Consider the following 19,618-nt stretch of genomic DNA (forward strand, 5'->3'; position numbering starts at 1 on the left):
AACCAGTCCGAACTAGCTGAATCTCACCTCTGGTTGTAAGTATGAAAAATGCTCATAAGTTACTTTTTCAGTGCTGTTGTAACAGTCCCTAAATCAGGGGTGTCCAAACTTGGGAACTTTAAGACTTGTGGACTTCAACTCCCAGAATTAAAGTTCCCAAGTTTGGACACCCCTGCCCTAAATGAATGGTTGTAAGCCGAGGAACGAAGTTTGCAAAGGCAGCAGGTGTTTCTGGCATTACATTCAACCAGCCAACTTGATCTCTCTTTTCTTCTCAAGCAGCAAAACTGGAATTTAGAATCAGGATCCAGAAGGTTTCCCTCCCGTGGAAAAAAATGACTTTTGTAGTCCTGGAACCAAACTGTTCTTTGCTGTTTCCAAATGCCAGTTGAAACAAATTATTTCACACCCACTGAATAGAGCTTTCCTTGCACTAGGGGTTATCTGAAGTATTACCATTGTCTTGAAAAGTTCGTGTTCCGTGGAGACAAATACGAAAAGGACAGACCTTCTATAAATGGAATGTAACTACCGAGATTGTTTTCTTTCTGTGTAGAGTTGGCTGTGGTGTGTTTCCTGAGGGCACTCAAAAACGGGTCCTTCAAAGTAGGTTCTAGACCAGGTAAGTACCCTGTTTTCTTGAAAATATGACCTCCCTGGATAATCAGCCCAGTCGGGCTTTTGAGTGCATGTGCCAAAATAAGCCCTCCCCTAAATTATTTAACTGCATGCGCAGCCAGTCCCTGCAATTTCCTGGGTGGGGGGAAAGGAAGAAACATGCCCCACGCGCCCTACATGTACCTGCCATCCACGTGGAAGGGCCTTGCAGAGGCCGCTGGAGCAAACCCTAGCTACTGTGCCCCTTCTCTTAAGCAGTAGGCCCAGTGACACTAGGGCTGGCAAGAATGTTCCAGAAACAGAGACAAAATTTCCAGCCCTCTCTGGATCAGCTGATCCGTGGGCCGCGAGCCGAGGTTAAGGGGCCTCCTGCACCTCAAAAATAATAAGACCTCCCAAAAATAAGACTAAGCACTTATTTTTTGGGGGGGGGGGTCAAAAGAAAATAAGACCCTGTCTTATTTTCGGGAAAACATAGTATAAAATTAGAGGAATATTTGTTAGGCAACTTTAAGCCCCTCTAATTTTTCTTAGATTTGCTTTTTTTCATCTAAGAAGAGGAAATTCACGAGGTACATAATTCTCTTTCCAGAGTGGCCCAATTCAGCAGGCTATTCGATTCTGAAGACTGAAGGCCACACAGGTCTTGGAAGGTGCTGAGATAAAAACCAGGGTGTCCTACATTCTGAAATAGTTTTTGGAAGCCATAACATCCCAACTTCATTAGCCAATTTCTGCAATCTTTTTGGATCCACGGATGTTTAGCAATTTAGAGCACGGGTGTCAAACTCGATCGTGTCGCGGGCCGGATCATGACGCATCGTGATTTTTTTGCCTTTGGGGAGCCAGGGTGTGTGTGGCGTGTGTGGACCGTAACCCGCCTGTGGACCGTAACCCGCCTATGGGCCACCAGTTTGACAGGCCTGAGTTAGAGGAAAATTACACAACTAATTTATCTAAGATGCTAGAATAACCTGTAGGAGCAAACAACAATAGTTTCTCAGAAGAAATACTATCATCTTGTAATGATGTCATTTAGACCACCAATCAGGGAGCTATCAAGGCAAAGCTTTCCCCTCTCCAGTTATGTCCACTTCTAGAGGGCAGTGCTCATCTCCATTTCTTAGCCAAGGAATCCAGCTTTGTCCAAAGACATTTCTGTGGTCATGTGACCGGCACAACTATATATCGAGATGCACGGGATGCTGTTACCTTCCCACCAGATGTAGTACCTATTTATTTACTTGAATTTGCCTGTTTTCAAACTGCTAGGTGGGCAGCAGCTGAGGCAGGAACAGGAGCACAATCTGTCATGTGGCACCTGCGCCTCAAACCTAGGCTATCAGCTTTCCAGCATCTTTAACCACTGAGCCACTATGCCCCTACAGAGTACTATAGTCTAAAACAAATGGTGAGGCCCCTGAGTGGCCCATTTTCGCCATCCATGGCCTCCTGCAGCAATCTACCGGCTGAAAACAGTTCACGTGGAGGTCTCGCTGGGGCCCGGAATGGTCCGTTTTCAGCCTACCCGGCCTCCAGCAGCAAAGGACCAGTAGATGGTTTGAGCCTTCAAACCATCAGTTGAGTTTTCAGTATCTTTTTGGTGTCATCACTTTCAATGGTGATCAGTGTTGGTATGCGGCTGGTTTAACAACCCTTTCAGTGAGCGCGCAGTGCGGAAAAGGGAGCATTTAAAAGCTTCCTAACTTCCTAGTCAGCAATGGTAAGTAGAACAGCGAAGGGGGGAATCAGCTGTGCCACGCAATTGAGATGGGCTAGAAAGCAGGAGATAAAGGACAGGATAAGGCAAGTGGGTGGGGCCCACTGATCAGCAGAGCTACCGGTTCGCCCGAACCAGTCCGAACCGCTGAATTACCACCTCTGATGGTGACCTGTAGTTGTCTTTCAGTGGTGGTAGTCACTATATGGTGCCATGTAGCAGATATTTTCAATCCAGACCGATTTCTCTCAACCATGACATCTTCAACTCCATGAATTCTGGAACGTCTGGTTGTTGAAGTTCACGCCTCTGAAAGTTGAGGTCCAGAAACGCTGGTCCAGATAGATGGTCCCACGTTCTTCCCTAAACTGCAATTCTTTCATACCGCTGGAGTGCAAAGAACAGCAGGTGGAAGAAGCGGATTTTTGTTCTTCTAAAGAAGTGAACTATTTATGAGCAAAGACCGAATGCAACCGCAGGCAAAATGCCCATTTATTAACAATGCAAGCCATCGCAGTTCACCTTATAAATCTTCCCTTTTTGGTTTACTCTCTGGAAAGGATGGAAATAAGTGGAGAGGGGAAAAAAAAAAACACCAGCAAGGGAAAAGTTATGCAATGCCCCGCATTAATTCTCCACCTTCCAAGGGAGGCTGATCTCTGAACACGCACATGATTTGGCTGCTTGCCTCAGGGGATTGAAGAGTTCAGACCTGCCACACCGAACAGTAAGTTTTCTCTCTTTTTTGGGGGTTGGGATCCTCTCATCAGCTCTGCCCTACCTTCCTTGGTCGGGTGGGAGGGTACTTGGTGGGAATCCCTTAACCCTTGGAAGATCTTGTGCTAGAAATCCCACCCCCCACCCCACCCCAAATAATTCTAGAACTAAAGAAGAGGTGTTGAATGAATTGGGAAACGAGGGCATGTGATGTGATCTTTTGGCATTGCTAAAGAAAAACAAATCTACTTTTTAGTATGGCTGTAAAGTTTCTTAGCTTTATTTAGTGTGTGTGTGTGTGCGTGTGCGTGCGTGTGTGTGTGTATGTGTGTGTTAGCTTCTGCAGTCTGGCAACTGCAACATTAGTTAATAATAAATAGGTGGGATGGTTGGATTCGTGTTAAACCACCAAAATCAAGGGATTTTGAGTCTAAATGAAAATGTACTGAGTCTAATGGGTAGGTTTAAGTAGCTGTTACAATTCATAACCTTCCTTTCTCTGCGTAACTGAAACTGGCCTGTGTTTTCATAACGGGAACAGAGTAGGACCTCCTGCCCCATTCCAGGCACGGTAGCTTCTTCTTAAGGCTGGTTGGATGGTTGGTCCTTACATACCTGAGAAAATCTTGCTTCCCATATCAAGTTGCTGACTCCTCATATCAACATGTTTTCAGGGGGTGAATTCCACCTGGAGCCATATCTGTAACCCAAGGTGAAATTGGAGATACCCCCCAAAAAAGGGAGGGTGACTTCTTGGTTGCAATTGCGATTCTTCTTGGGAAAGAGTGCCTGTTGGCAACAACACCCTGTATGGGCAGATTTAAGATGTTCTTTTTTATTTAAAAAAATCCTGAGTTTTAACAATGCATAAAGAAGTATATATCCGCTGACTATGGAAGCTGCATACTCCTACTCATAATCTATGGTAGACCTTATAGAACTCCTGCGTGGATTTATCTCGTCTTGTGAAAGTGAGCATTCTGGAAAATGACTGAAACTTGCCAAATAGGGCATGGTTCATATTTGCCATCCTGGCAATGGGCTGGGAAGCCACGTTAAAAATGAAATTGGAGATCTCATAGAATTTAGGGATTAATGTGGGTTTGAGGGTGCCCCTTCCTGCCCCGCTGTGGCAAGCCCAGGACTTGGGGTTTGACACCTAGTGCTTATTTGGGGGACCCAAAAGAAAATAAGACCTGGTCTTATTTTCAGGAAAAGATAGATAGATAGATAGATAGATAGATAGATAGATAGATAGATAGATAGATAGATAGATGAACGAATGAACGAATGAACGAATGAACAAACAAACAAACAAACAAATAAATATAAAAGGGACATCACTTGTCCAACAGTGTGTTGCTTCTTTTTTCATTTTTACAAAAGCAGTAAGGTCCTGCAGACAACCACAGACGTTATCTAGAGACCCTTTCCGCAACATCTTCAGAGCTCACGATTCCTGTGACGTACAGCTGCTCACTCCTAAAGTCCTCCCGTGGGACTTTTTTTTTTTTTTTTGCAGGTTGAGAAGTTGGAGCTGCCAAGAAATCACTGAGCCATAGAGGTAGAAAGGACCCTAAGGACCACCAAGTTCAACCCTCAAAGCTTCTGAGTGACGGGCACATGAAATCCACAACAGAACTTAACCTTCTGACATTTCCAACCACAAAGCTCAGAAACACCGCCAAGATAAATCTGAAGGAGTTTCCCAAGAATTAAGGGTAAGGAAATAAGTCGCTCTCCAGGCGAAGAGAATTTTTGAAAAATAGAGTAGGTCATCTTTTAGCCCAGCATTAATCCAATCATCTCCAGTGAAGGGAAACCTCACTCTTCTTTGTGGTCATCTGCTCCACCTTTACCCACATCTAACCAAAGTGGCTTCCCTCCCCTGTGTTCTGATGGGAGCAGAAACAGAACGAAATGTCTCTGTAACTCAAAAAACCTGGGAGGAGCCCGAAACCTGACTAAAATGTTCTGCCTTTATCTATGGAGGTCAGACGATGGATCGTCAGTCAAAGATAAAGCGCAAAGTGTAGCTTGTGTTTAACAACCAAGGTTGGCCCAAACACATTCCACCCCGTTTGCATAGTGTTTGATGTTAGACCTGTTACAACATTCGTTAATCTGATGTGGTAATTGGCTCACGGCCGCAAGATGGAAGGCTGTACCTTTTCATATCCACGAGGAATTTACAGAAGAGATAAACACTGGGATTGCCTGGAGAGAGAGAGAGAGAGAGAGAGAGAGAGAGAGAGAGAGAGAGAGAGAGAGAGAGAGAGAGAGAGAGAGAGAGAGAGAGAGAGAGAGAGAGAGAGAGAGAGAGAGAGAGAGAGAGACTCATAAAATTAATACTGGATTAGCTAACACAAGGACTTGATGAAAAGGAGGATCTATCTGGGCTTGGGGTTACTTTTAACCTTGGGAATTCTATGCTGAGGTCTGTTCATGGACAGCTTCCTTTGCTCGCTTTTATGAAAAAGTAAGTCCTACTGAACTTTGGCTCTTTGAGGGTTATAAAAAAAGGGGGAGTATGAAAATATTTTTAACGATGACACTCTGAAAGTATGGGATTTGAACAGGGATTCTGGTAGCCCACTCTGCGATTCACTTTTACGTCAGAACTGAAGTCAGCATGTTAGATAGCTTTTCTTTTCTTGGGGTGGTAAGTGTAGGATTGTGCTATCAAGCTGCAAATCTATACGTGCATTTTGAAGCTTCCTTCAGATTAAATTTGGCTCCATGTGACTTAAGAAACATGTTCATGAAATCCTTTCAGCAGCATCATAGGAATGGTCTGTCACTGTCTTTTCCAGGATAGGTTCCCCCTCCCCCCAACTTCCTGGTGTCGCCTTTATCTCTGTGGTTTCTTAGTGGTCTCTCATTAGGATTGACTCTACTTCAGTGTTGGGATTCAGCCAATTCGCACCACTTCAGGAGAACTGGTTGTAAACTTTCGGAGCAGTTTGGTGAACTGGTTGTTGGAAGAAATCATTAGGGCAGAGAACTGGTTGTTAAATTATTTGAATCCCGCCACTGCTGTACTTGGCTTCCAAGTACATGGAATTTAGTTAATGATCTCACATTCCTAATGCCTTAAGACAGGGGTGGGTTCCTATCAGTTCAGACCGATTCGGCCGAGTAGGTAGTAACTCAACTGCCCACACCCCAAACTGGTTCTATCGGCGGGGCCGTAGGCACTGCCATCTTGCAATTTTTTCACTACTGTGCATGCATGTGTAGCACGCATCAAGCGTGCCCCCAAATTACGTCCCTGAGTGAACCAGGAGTAAAAGAATCCGGAACCCATCCCTGCCTTAAGCCCTATCCTACTAGGTTTTTGCAGTGTTCAGACTGGGAAGATATACATGTAGGCCGGGAATTACATGTAATTCTCAAGATTCACCATGATTGATCTGCTGTCTAAGGCTGCAAAAAAGTTCATTTGCATTTTGTATCCTTTCTTCCTTCCTTCCTTCCTTCCTTCCTTCCTTCCTTCCTTCCTTCCTTCCTTCCTTCCTTCCTTCCTTCCTTCCTTCCTTCCCATTCCACCCCATCTCATCCCACCCTACCCTACTCTTCCGTGACATACAGTGTTCAGCATGAAAAGATGCTATTTTAATCATCTAGTACAAGCCATACTCAATCTGGAGTGGGCAAGCTAACAACCATAGGTAGCGTTTGAGTTGTGAGTTGCACAATGTGTGGCCCCATCTCCCTTATTTTGAATTGATGTTGATTTTAACATAGCTAGTATCCTTAATTATTTAGCACATTGTTCACACTAATAGTTTTAAATTAGGAGCAATTTGTTGTGGAAATGGAGAGGGTCATCCTCCAAAGCTCTTTAAATCTACATGCAATCACTGAGAAGATCTTAGCTATTCATCTGTCATATTAGGTTTCTAATTTGTTGTCAATTCTTCATATATATACTTTTTTCTGTGTAATTCCTTGTTATCATTCTGATTAAAAGACAAGAAGTCACCTTCCTAATTTTGTACTTGAAATAAACCTGTTGAACAATATGACTGGAGTCATGCCGATTAGCACCTTTTTAAAATAACTTTTATTTTTAAAAAAATCACATAAGTAAAAGGAAAACATGAAATGATATAGAGTGAAATTAAAACATAAAGAAAGACAAAAGAAGAAACAGGAAAGACAGTGCTGGAGAAAAAAGCAAAAAGAAAAGAAACACAGACACACACAGACAGACAGACAGACACACACACACACACACACACACACATATATAGCAATCTTCTTTATAGCAATTACGAACCAATTGATTATCTCTCTTCACTCTTTAAAATTACAACATGCTTCTGTTTGTTGACTAACATCACTTAAGCCTGGAGAAGGAAGGTGGAGGATTAAAAAAAAGAATAGGTGTTGAAAGCAATGGGGTATTATGGAAAGATAGGGCTTAGGAGAAGACTGGGTTTTTGTCATGGTATTTGAGATTGTAGAATGAACCTTTGAGTTTAGGATTAGGCAGAGGTGGTATTCAGCTGGTTCGGACTGGTTCAGGCAAAGAGGAAGCAGAGATCATAGGTGGGTCCGGCCAGTGGTCAAATTCAAAATTTGTTGCTACCGGTTCTGTGGGCATGGCTTGGTGAGGGTGACAGGGAAAGGATATTGTAAAGTCTCCATTCCCACTCTGAGGCCAGCCAGAGGTGGTATTTTCCGGTTCTCCAAACTACTCAAAATTTCTGCTACCGGTTCTCCAGAACCTGTCAGAACCTGCTGAATTTCACCCCTGGGCCTGCTCACCCACCCCAGCTCTATGCTGTCCTATTTAGTCATGTTTTTGAGGCCGGGCGCATGAGTGGAGGGCACACATGTGAGCAAAGCACATGCATGGAAGACCGGGCGCATGCACAGAAGGTGCATGTGCATGCGAAATGAGTGTGCGCACCTGTGGTGAACCGATGGTAAAAATAGGTGAAACCCACCGCTGGGATTAGGCCTGTAGGACAGAAATTCCCAATCAGAATAACAGAGTTGGAAGGATCCAATGTAGACATTTCGATTATCTTTTGACCACCAAACAGAAAAGTCTGTGTTCTCAGTTTAGATCAACACCATGGATGGAAAAACACCCTCACAGCAAGCAAAAGAAATTCCATTTGTCCTGGAGAAAACCTTTGGATCACATCCTACGAAGATGACATCTCTCTCTATTTCTAAATTAAAGGTAATAGCTTTCCTCCTCCCTCCCTCCAATTTTCGCTTCAATGATTCTCTGAGCGGCGTCCCACAAAGGCTATTCTTCTTTCCATTCTGAAATTAAATAGCTTCCCATTTTCTCTCCAATAAATCCTCCGGTTACATCCAGTGAAGGCTACACACCCCTTCTGTTTCAAAGCTAAAGGCAATTACTCAGCCACTTTCTTTGGAGGGTTGGAAAATATTCGTACAATATTCGTACGATTCATGCTTTTAAAAAAAAAATCAGAGTAGCAAAAAGTCCTAAATCTGTTCGTGCCTTTCTCATATGACAAGTTCCAATGGTCAAGCTCTCCTCCTATATTATTATCATTGAGTTTGGGGTGATGGTTCTCATTTAACAGCCTTTTTTGCAGCATCCACGCAAAGACCATTGTGATTTATAACATACTTGGCATTGGCATTTACAAAAAAATAACAGCCGTTGTGGACCCTGGATTCACAAGGACTGTGATCTTTGCTTTAGGAGCACCGCATCTGCTTTATGGCTGCTATGTTTACTTAATGACTGCCACGAAAAAAGAGTTGTAAGATCAGGCACAGTCCCCTGATGTCCTGCTCAACGGCCATCATGACTGATAAGCATAATTACGAGGTCAGTCGTGGTCGTACGTTGAGGACTATCTGTAATATCAGTCCAACTGTTGTGATCATTCTAGGAAAAAGCTGTTTGTAGTTTCCCACTTTTGGGAGGATTGGGGGATGCAAGGCCCTTCTTGGAAGCAGCAGTAGGTTTTTGGAACAGCCTCCTGGTGGAAATTAGGTTGCGTCTACCTAACTACATTCTGCAAACAACATAAAGCTCTTTTGTGCTCTTTTGCCTTGGAAGAGTGCGTATTATTTATTTTGTTGTTTTATTTTTCAATTTTTAATGTTTACCATGGGCATTTCACTTACCTGTGGGCCAGCGGTGGGTTTCACATTTTGTTACCACTGGTTCGTGGGCACACGTGCCCCTTCCATGCATGTGCCCAGCCTTCCGTGCATGCGCCCGGCCTCAAAAACATGCCTAAATAGGAAGGAATAGAGCCCACCTGCAATTTCCACAACCGGTTCAGGCAAACTGGTCCAAACTGGCTCAATACCACCTCTACTGTGGGCCTTTGGAGAGTAAAAATTAACAGTAATTAGTGAAAATGCTCTATAACAGGGGTATCAAACTTCAGGCCCCGGGACTGGATCTGGATGCTTAGATTTGGCTCGCAGGGTCACCTGAAAACATCAAAGATCTGACTTGCGGAGCCTCTGCTAGCAAAAATGGAGCTCCATTGTCACTGGCGGAGGGTTGCAGGAAGCCATTGCAGCCAAAAATGGAGCTCAGCAGCCCGTTTTCGCTGGCAGAGCGCTCAGGCCCCCACAAGTGCCCCCGACATAAGTGAGGTCGAGGTGGCCACCCCACCCTGGATATGTCCACCCTGCCCCTCCAAGGTCAAACACAACCCTGATGTGGTCCTCAATAAAATTGAGTTTGACACCCTTACTCTATAACGTTAGAATGATGAGATGCCTCTAGCAACTTTCGAGCAACGGCTCCTTTGCTGGCTGACTATTTTATCTCTGTTTCCATCTTAGATATTTCTTGGAGCACTGGCATTTTCTTTTTTTGCCAAAGCTTTTTCAGGAAGCTACATGAAGAGCATGACGATTCAAATCGAGCGGAGATTCGAGATCTCATCGTCTGTGGTTGGCTTGATTGACGGAAGCTTTGAGATAGGTAGGTTGTCTCGCTCTGGGTTGCAGAGGTTACAGCTTCACCATAGAACAGGGGTGTCAAACACAAGGCCCATGATGTGGTCGGATCTGACCGGGGTGGGATTCAGCCAGTTCAGCCGGGTTCAGGAGAACTGGTAGCTCCGATGATCAGCTGGGCCCTCTCTCCTGCCCCTGCGCTTTACTTACCTATATCCTCTCAGCTGATTCGGATTGCCCCACCTCAGCTGTGTTAATAATCCCCAGAAGTAACGTGGAAGGTAAATTTTATTAAAACTGTGCACGCGTGTCAGATGGGGGCGCGTGCAGAGCACGCAATCACTGAACCAGTCGTTAAACCGGCAGGATCCCACCACTGGATCTGGCCCACGGGGCCATCCTGGAAAATGTAAGGGGCCAGCCCACGCTGCTTCGGCCCTTTCTACCCAATGCGAAGAGGAAACATGCCAGCAGTTTGGGGAGTGGCGTAAAGCTGGCCACGCTCACCCACCCACCCAGCCACGCTCACCCACTCAGTCATCCCTACCCAGTCATCCATGCTTGCACCCCCCCCCCCAAGGTCAACCATAGCTCTGACGTGGCTCTCAATGACATTGAGTTTGACACCCCTGCCATAGTAGGGCCTCCTTTTCCCCGAGATGGCTGTTCATGTCTCTTCTTCTGATTCAGGAAACTTATTGGTAATGGTTCTGGTGAGTTATCTTGGACCACGAGTTCACCGCCCAAAGGTGATTGCAACAGGTTGTCTGATTATGACCTTGGGATCCTTTCTATCGGTGATACCACACTTCATCATGGGACGGTAAGTGCGGTTTGTTTGACCAGACTTTCTACCTTGAAAGCTACAGCTGCAACACCTGAGTTAATCTGAGGAGCGGGTTGGTTTTTGTTGATGATGATTCCCTTTTAGGTGAATTGTGGTGTGACTTCTTGTACGAATCCAGCCTGTTGGATTGCTTTCTAATTAAAAGACAGCATGTGCTTTGTTTTGTTTGTTTCCTGGAATGCCTCGCTTTCTTGTTTTGCAAAATTCAAGAAACCATAAACCATAAACAGGGCAGGATCTGGACAAAATGGTAAAATATGCACTAAACCTAATCAAGAACTAACCAGGGTTAGAACCAATCAGGTTTATAGGTCTTTAATACATCTTTAATGGACCTATTATATTGTGAATACAGTTATAATATGAGAGGAACCAGGAAACAGATAAACTCAGTACCAAAACTAAATGGTTGATATGAATTTAGCCATACTTTTCAAAAAAATGATTTTCTATTTCTTAGTGCTTAATAAACCTTCTGTTTTCTGGGTATTTAAGTTGCTTCACAATACAAGTTTACATTCTTAATCTCCACCCTTCCCCCCCCCCCCAACCATTGATAAAATAGATTCCATGTTTGATAATATTCTACATCTCCTTTCTGTTTAATTTTCAATGTCAATTTATCCATTTCTGCACAATCTAGTATCTTCCTATCACTTCATCTCACGGTATATCTTCATTTTTCCACTATTGCGCTAATATAATCCTCACTGCTGTTAAGACCTGTAATAATAAGTACCGTACATACTTTTCTCATCAACTTTCTCTGATATTATACTTAATAAAAACAATTCAGGTTTAAAATCTACATGTTTCCCTATCATCTTTTCTAGCTGTGTATCTTTGCCCGTTTTTTTTTCTTTTGGGCAAGTCCACTATTCTTGGCTACATTTCCAGCATATGAATTTAACCATACTGAGGCTTCTGTAGAAGAAGAATGGGTATGGCACATCTCATAGCTTCCATGGTTCTCCAGTGGTCTAGTGATTAAGGCACTAGGCTAGAAAGTGGGAGACCATGAGTTCAAATCCCCCCTTCACCAAGAAAACCAACTGGATGACTTTGGGCAAGTCCCCCCTACCTCTTAGCCCAATCCACTCACAGAGTTGTCATTGTGAGAGAAATAGAAATAGAAAGAGGGAGGTATGTTGGATATGCGCACTTACTGCCTTGAGTTATTTGTAAACATAATGGCAGGATATAAATGAATAAGTAAATAAATAAAAATGCTTATTCACTCCTTTCAGATAAGCTATGTTCTGCACAGCATAGAAAAGGACTAAGAAACCATAAGAAAATATAATAAATCAAGGATAGGAACTAAGAGCTTTTAAGTTCATTAAGTAATATTCAAGTTACACCAACATCATTCACTATTCAGTATTTCTCCTTGCTTTTCTATCCTTAGAAAACAACATTTTTCCCCTCCCTATACAGGCATACACCACTTCATGGAGTACCTATGATTCTTTAAACTTCTCACCTCTGCCTTTCTGATGACCTCATCAACACTCCCTAGACATGATGTTCTTGTTCAGCTCCTTTACTTAAACCATTCACTCTACTTTCATATCTTTGTTTATTTCTGTCTCATATGAGAAGTTCCCAGGAGCCCATGTGGAAGAAGATAAAAACTGATTTGAGGTGGTCTCAACTCAAATTTGAGGCCAGTAGCCTACACCCATGGCCACCTTTGGATGGATGGATGGATGGATGGATGGATGGATGGATAGATGATTGGATAGATGGATGGATGGATGATTGGATGGATGGATGATTGGATGGATAGATGATTGGATAGATGGGTCGATTGATGGATGATTGGATGGATGGATGATTGGATGGATGGATGGATGATTGGATGGATAGATGATTGGATAGATGGATGGATGGATGATTGGATGGATGGATAATTGGATGGATGGATGATTGAATGGATAGATGATTGGATAGATGGATGGATGGATGATTGGATGGATGGATGGATGGATGGATGATTGGATGGATGATTGGATGGATGATTCGATGGATGGATGATTGGATAGATGGATGGATGGATGATTGGATGGATGGATGGATGGATGGATGGATGATTGGATGGATGATTGGATGGATGATTCGATGGATGGATGATTGGATAGATGGATGCTTGGGTAGGTGATGGATGGATGGATAGGTAGATTGCTTCATTTTATGTAATCCACTGGATCATAAAGAATGGCGCCCATGAAAGGGAGGTCAGCATTAGCAAGATAGTGGGTGGTCTGCTGTAGTGCAAACCCAGCTTCCTTTGAAGATACATACACTGTCAGTTTATATGCAAATAGGTAGGGGGCTTCTCTCGTGATGCCCAGTCTGCCATTTTGACAATTTTAACTCCCCTCCCCCAATCTCCATGGATGCTGCTGATCATGAAAAGCAAATGAACTGGGTTGCTACATGAGTGTGACACATGCATACATAGACCCATATCTACCGTAGGTTTGAAAGTGACCTAGCAACCATTAGGTGTTTCAGTGTATGTCCAACTGTTACTTAATATAAGTAAACAGTGTGCTAAGAGGCCAGAATGTTGGATCAGGAGCAGAGCATCTATTTTAAACCTTTTTTCACATACACACCCAAACAGCAGAATTTAATTCATTTGCTATTGTTCCTCCTTACAAGGTTCTTGAGAAAATAACGTAGGAGGGAGGTCCACATAGCATGGAGAGCAAAACCTAGGGGAACACCCAAAACAAAGTACTTTTTCTATCACAGATCTGTTTGGACATGGAGCACAATAATTATGTTTGGTTTTCCTGGGTTTTGCACGCGCAGTCAACCCAAACCACATATTCACCCAACCATCAATCAGATGCATAGAGAGATCGTCTTTCTCAAATAACGATGGAAGGAAAAGTTTAACATTCTATTGTGGCCTGCCAGTGGCCAGCAGAGCTGGTAGCAGATTCGGACAATGAGGAGGTTGTGGAGGAACAGGGGCCAGTCCTGGAGTCTGGGGAAGGCTCTGATGAGGGCTTTGTGTCGGAGGCAGAGAGGGGGCCAGGGCCATATGCCAGTTACCAGCTGCCTTCAGAGTCAGACATCAATGAGGCAGACGAACAGCTGGAGCCTGTTCCCAGTGTGCGCATGCACAGAGTTGCCAAACAAAGGGAACAACTAAAGAACAGGGGTCAACTTGGGAGTAAGGCCACAGGTGAACGATGAATGGATCCTCCCAGAGGAAATAAAAGAGGAGTGAAAGTGGAGTGGAGTTTGCAGGAGACAATCAGTTTGCTTCATTGGTTCATAACTCTCTGAGGCTCATTGCCAAGTTTTACAGATATGGGCCTGCCAACTTGCCAAGCCAGATAAGGTCTGTGACTGTAAAGCCTCCCTCGAAAGACTTTGCTGGATGTGAATGAGCAGAACTTAACTTAATAAAAAGGGGTTTTTTGTCAGGACAAGGAAGAGTTGCTTCGTGGTTTGTGGAAGCCGAGGTGAGAACCCTTTTCAATCCCATAATCCCGGCTTTTGTTTTGCAGTTACAATTACAAAAGTATTGCGGTTTCCTTGGCCAATTCATCTACAAGTGTTTCAGCTTGTTCATCCGTTTCTCCCCATCATTACACGCTTGCTGAAACATCCCACAACACAACTACGACTGGTAAGTAAAAAATTTCCAGTGGCCATGGGCCTTTATAGGGGAAAGCGGAGCCTTGTTTTATCTAGGAGGGGTGGGGATTGATGGCCCCTTTATGACCAGTCGACTTCAATTCCCAGAATGCCTGAAAATGGCTGGCTCAGGAATTCTGGGGAGTTGAAGTCCACAAGTCATAAAGGGGCCATCAATCCCCACCTCTGAAAAGAGTGAGCACTCAGGTGTTAAGTTTCCACACGGAAGTCTGGAAAAATTACCTCATTCTTTAGATTCGTCATACTGTAAATCTACTCTTTAGAAGGTTCGCCTATTGTCCTTGTTTGCCTAGCAATCCACAATATGATTTCCCAGTTTGATTGGAATTTTTTCGCCCTTACAAATCAAAGTAAACTTCCTTGTTCAGAGTGGGCTCATGAAAAACTCAAGATGTGAAATAAACACTCCAAGGTTTAAGGATGTACTCTGAGAAAGCCTCAGAAGCCATATTGGACTTGATAGGTTTCTGGAAATGAAACAAGCAGATGAGGTTAATTATTTGTCCCTTGAGAGAAATTTGTGCCAGTCTTTTAGGCTAAAATAGATGAAGCTAAAACATATGAAGAACGGTTGCAGGAACTGGGTATGTCTAGTTTAATGAAAAGAAGGACTAGGGGAGACATGATGGCAGTCTTCCAATATCTCATGGGTTACCACAAAGAAGAGGGAGTCAAACTATTCTCCAAGGCACCTGAGGGTAGAACAAGAAGCAATGGGTGGAAACTAATCAAGGAGAGAAGCAACTTAGAACTGAGGAGAAATTTCCTGACAGTTAGAACAATTAATCAATGGAACAGAAGTTCCCTCCAGAAGTTGTGAATGCCCCAACACTGGAAGTCTTGAAGAAGATGTTGGATAGCCATTTGTCTGAAATGGCATAAGGCTTTCTGCTTGAGCAGGGAGTTGGACTAGAAGACCTCCAAGGTCCCTTCCAATTTTCTTATAATGTTATTCTCCCCCAAACTTACTTGTGGCCATTATTTTTTGGGGGGGGAGTGGAGATAACACTTACTGAGGACTTGTGAGGAAGTGTCTTTCCTGCCATCCATCAAAACTATCTCAGGTCTAAGAGCTCGCTTTTGCAATTGTTATTACATTTCCTTGAACAATTCAGCCACATCACAAGAGCTAGAAACTTATCTTAGAGTAGACATTGGCTTGCAAGGCTTGGAATTGGTGAAGCTGAACGCCTGCTACAGGTAGTCCTTGACTTAAAACCATTCATTTAGTGAGTGTTTAAAGTTACAACAGCACTGAAAAAAGTGGCTTACCACCTATTCTCACACTTATGACCATCGTGGCATCCTCACAGTCAAAATTCATGCGCTTGGCAACCGGCATGTGTTTACAATGGTTGCAGTGTCCCAGGGTCATGCGATTAGCATTTGCAAACTTCCCAGCTAGTTTCTAACAGGCAAAGTCAAAGGGGGAGGTTGGACGAGCTGTGGTGGTGCAGTGGTTAGAGTGCAGTACTGCAGGCTGCTTCTGCTGACTGCTGGCTGCCTGCAATTTGGCAGTTCGAGTCTCACCAGCCTCAAGGTTGACTCAGCCGTCCATCCTTTTGTGGTTGGTCAAATGAGAAGCCAGCTTGTTGGGGACAATATGCTGACTTTATAAACTGCTTAGAGAGGGCTGTAAAAGCACTGTGAAGCAATATATAAGTAAGTGTTATTGCTATTCACTTAACGACCATGTGATTCATTTAGCAACTGCAGTGGTTAACAACGGTGGTTAAAAAAAGGTTGTAAAATCGGACGCCACTCACTTAACAACTGCCTTGCTTAGCAGTAGAAATTCTGGTCCCAATTGTCTTTGTAAGTTAAGGATTACCTGTACTTTGGAAAGAAAATTGTAATGCTCAGGTAGTATTGTGATCAGGTTGTGGACCTCATAACTTTTGGGGACATCTTCTGTTTTCAGGATGTGAAAAAATGGCTAGTTCCTACTTGTGGGTCTTTGTGCTTGCTGGGAACCTTCTACGTGGAATTGGGGAAGCGCCTATCATGCCTCTGGGAATGTCTTACATTGATGATTTTGCCACGGAAGAAAACTCTGCCTTTTACATAGGTAAGATAAAGACAATCACTCTTTCCCTCCTGAATTTGAGTATTACAACTGAGGTGGGACCAAAGTTGTAGCTATCCCAGACCTCAGACTTCAACTCCCAGACTTCAACTCTGTTCGATGACTGCATTGACTGGGAATTCTATGTTCTGACTTCACAAAATCACAAAGCAGACTCCTTATCCTGACAAAACCCCTTTTTATTAAGCTAATGTGAATTCCTCTCATTCACATCCAACAAAGTCCCGGCAAACAGTCTTTCAAGGGTGAATTTACAAACACAGACCTTATCAGGCTTGGAGAGCTGCCAGGCCGATAACCTTCCAAATGCAATGCTGTACTAAAATATACTTGGCAAGGAGTCTCTGAGAGTCACGAACAAATCTTCACACTAATTAATTGAACTAATTTCCCCCTGCAAACTCCCCTCCCCTTTTGCTCCTCTTTATTCCCTATGGGAGGGACCATTCACCGTCCACCTGTGCCCTTACTCCCGAGTTGACCCTTGTTCCTTAACTGTTCCCTTCTCCTGGCAGCTCTATGCATGCACGCATCAGGAACAGGCTCCAGCTGTTCTTCTGCCCCACTGATCTCTCACTCCAAAGGCAACTGATAACTGTCGGACGGCCCTGGCCCCATCTCTGCCTCTGACACAGAGCCATCTTCAGAGCCTTCCCCAGACTCCACGACTGCCCCATGTTCCTCCCCAACCTCCTCACTATCTGAGTTTGCCACCAGCTCCACTGGCCACTGGTGGGCCACAATATCCCAGGAAACGCAATTCCAGCCTAGTCTGAAGGCAACTAGGAGCTCAATTCTTGCCTTTAGTAGGTTCAAACTATTTCATCGCAAGGATTCTTAAGTAAGTCCACCTTAAAAACCATTCATAGAAATTCAGCAGATGGTAGTTCTGAAACACTAAGCCCATTTTTCTTGCTGGCACAGAAAATGAGAGAAGGAATTATGCCAGCTTTTGGAGAGCGAGAACAGAGGATATTTTGGAAAGAAAATTAGGAGAAACAACCAGTAGTTTAGTAGTAGTGGTGTAGTTGCGACCTAATTCTACTTTGTGGTAGGGTTACGTTAACAAAACCTTGCAAGTCTGAAAGTGCATATCCTACACCGTATCTTATAAAAGCCTGGTACATTCAGGAGGATCCTTTCTGAGTGTCTTTCTCTGCCCCTTATACCAGGGCCGGATTTAGATGAAAAGAGGCCCTAGGCTATTCCACTTATGGGGCCCTTTCACCTCCCATTTTTAAGTTTGTAAATTACATGAGAGATAATAAAATACATCATTACTGTAATATATATCAATATATTAAATGAAACATGTTGTAATTGGTACTAACCTTTATAAAAAATGTGGCACGGATAATAAATAAAAATAAAAGGCCCCTCTTGATCTTGAGGCCCTAGGCTGAAGCCTAGTTAGCCTATAGGAAAATCCGGCCCTGCCTTATACAGTTGTATGTCCCATCCCCCCAATCTTTCCCTATAGCCCACGGTCATCCCACATACAATTACCCTCCTCCGCATTTTTCAAAATGCAGATAATGTCAGGCGTGAAATACTAAGCCCGCACACAGAAGTTCCAGATCACTGTTTTTTTGTTAAAGCCTATGCACTGGTATTTTCTCAGACTAATGTTTAGCATCTGGTTAAAACTAGATAAGAGTCAGTGGTGTCCAAGAGGACTTGGATTTAGTTCACTTATGGCTATGTAACAATTCTAAACTGATGTCTCATTTAACTCCTCCCTTGGCTCTATCAGTCCTTCTCTTACAGGTAGAATCATGTATCCTCCTCACCTTACAGGTAATTGTTGTTGTTGTTAGTTGCAAAGACGTGTCTGACCCATTGTGAACCCATGGACAATATTCCTCCAGGCCTTCCTGTCCTCTACCATCCTCTGGAGTCCATTTAAGCTCACTCCTACTGCTTCAGTGACTCCAGCCACCTCATTCTCTGTCATCTCCTTCTTCTTTTGCCCTCCATCCTTCCCAGCATGAGGCTCTTCTCCAGTGAGTCCTTCCTTCTCATGAGGTAGCCAAAGTACTTGAGTTTCATCTTCAGGATCTGGCCTTCTAAAGAGCAGTCAGGGTTGATCTCCTCTAGGATCACCTTGCAGTCCAAGGGACTCAATGCAGGAGTCTTCTCCAGCACCAGAGTTCAAAGGCCTCAATTCTTTGGCACTCAGCCTTTCTTATGGTCTAACTTTCACAGCCATAATTACAACTGGAAAAAACATAGCTTGACTATACTTTTGTTGGTAGGGTGATGTCTCTGCTTTTTAGTATGCCATCTAGATTTGCCATAGCTTTCCTCCCCAGGAGGAAAAGTTATTACAGGTAATAGCACCTGCCTATTTTTTAGCAATAATATGGAAATAATTTGTAATTGCCATTGCTATTGCCACCCCTGGATGGATGGATGGATGGATGGATGGATGGATGGAGAAATGGAGGGAGGGAGGGAAGGAAAGATGATAGATGTTCCAAGTCACGTCTACAGTTCTGGGATTTTCTGGTGGTCTTAATCTAAGTACTAACCAAGTATCATCTTGCTTAGCTTTGTTAGCACTCAAAGTTGGTTTGATGCTGCCACCTGCTGTAGACCCCATTCATGATCTGTGCTGAAGTCTTGTTCTGCAGGTGTTCCTGTACTTAGGTTAACTCATCTTTTGCAGGAACTGTACGATCTGCAGGGATGTTTGGACCATCTCTTGGCTTTCTGCTTGGAGCTTTCTGTGCCAGTTTGTGGGTTGACATTGGAGCAGTAAACCCAGGTAAGGAGCAAGTATCCCCTCCAATGTTTCTTCTCAGCTATTTTTTGTCTTTTCATCTGGTAGACTTTAGCTAGCCAGACATCAAAACTTTGATTTAATGAAGTCCTGTTTAGCAAACTTCAGATGCATCGGACAACCTTATTGTCCAGACATTATTCCAAAGAAACTCTGGTCCATTATTTTCGGAAATAGTCTGGAAAAGGCTAGTAAACATGCATTGATTTTACATTCATTTTATAAGATGGGGCAAATTAGTCCTTTGTGCCA

General features: G+C 43.6%; 1 protein-coding gene across 3 annotated transcripts in view; it reads left to right on the plus strand.

Annotated features, from left to right (window-relative positions):
- Positions 1-2,924: 2,924 nt before the first annotated feature.
- LOC309394533 (solute carrier organic anion transporter family member 1C1-like) overlaps positions 2,925-19,618 on the plus strand; it is a 32,713-nt gene continuing 16,019 nt past the window's right edge. For 2 of the 3 annotated variants that reach the window (XM_081957831.1, XM_081957833.1), the window contains exons 1-8: positions 2,925-3,065; positions 4,578-4,776; positions 8,128-8,252; positions 9,857-9,998; positions 10,664-10,796; positions 14,348-14,469; positions 16,420-16,566; positions 19,253-19,351. In XM_081957831.1, coding sequence (XP_081813957.1) covers positions 8,142-8,252; positions 9,857-9,998; positions 10,664-10,796; positions 14,348-14,469; positions 16,420-16,566; positions 19,253-19,351 — 754 coding nt within the window. In that variant the 5' untranslated portion in view covers positions 2,925-3,065; positions 4,578-4,776; positions 8,128-8,141. The remainder of the gene's footprint in view (positions 3,066-4,577; positions 4,777-8,127; positions 8,253-9,856; positions 9,999-10,663; positions 10,797-14,347; positions 14,470-16,419; positions 16,567-19,252; positions 19,352-19,618) is intronic. The other variant, XM_081957832.1, reaches the window with a different exon arrangement.

This window comes from Natrix helvetica, assembly GCF_964273705.1.
Source record: "Natrix helvetica genome assembly, chromosome: 6".
Lineage (NCBI taxonomy): Eukaryota > Metazoa > Chordata > Lepidosauria > Squamata > Natricidae > Natrix > Natrix helvetica.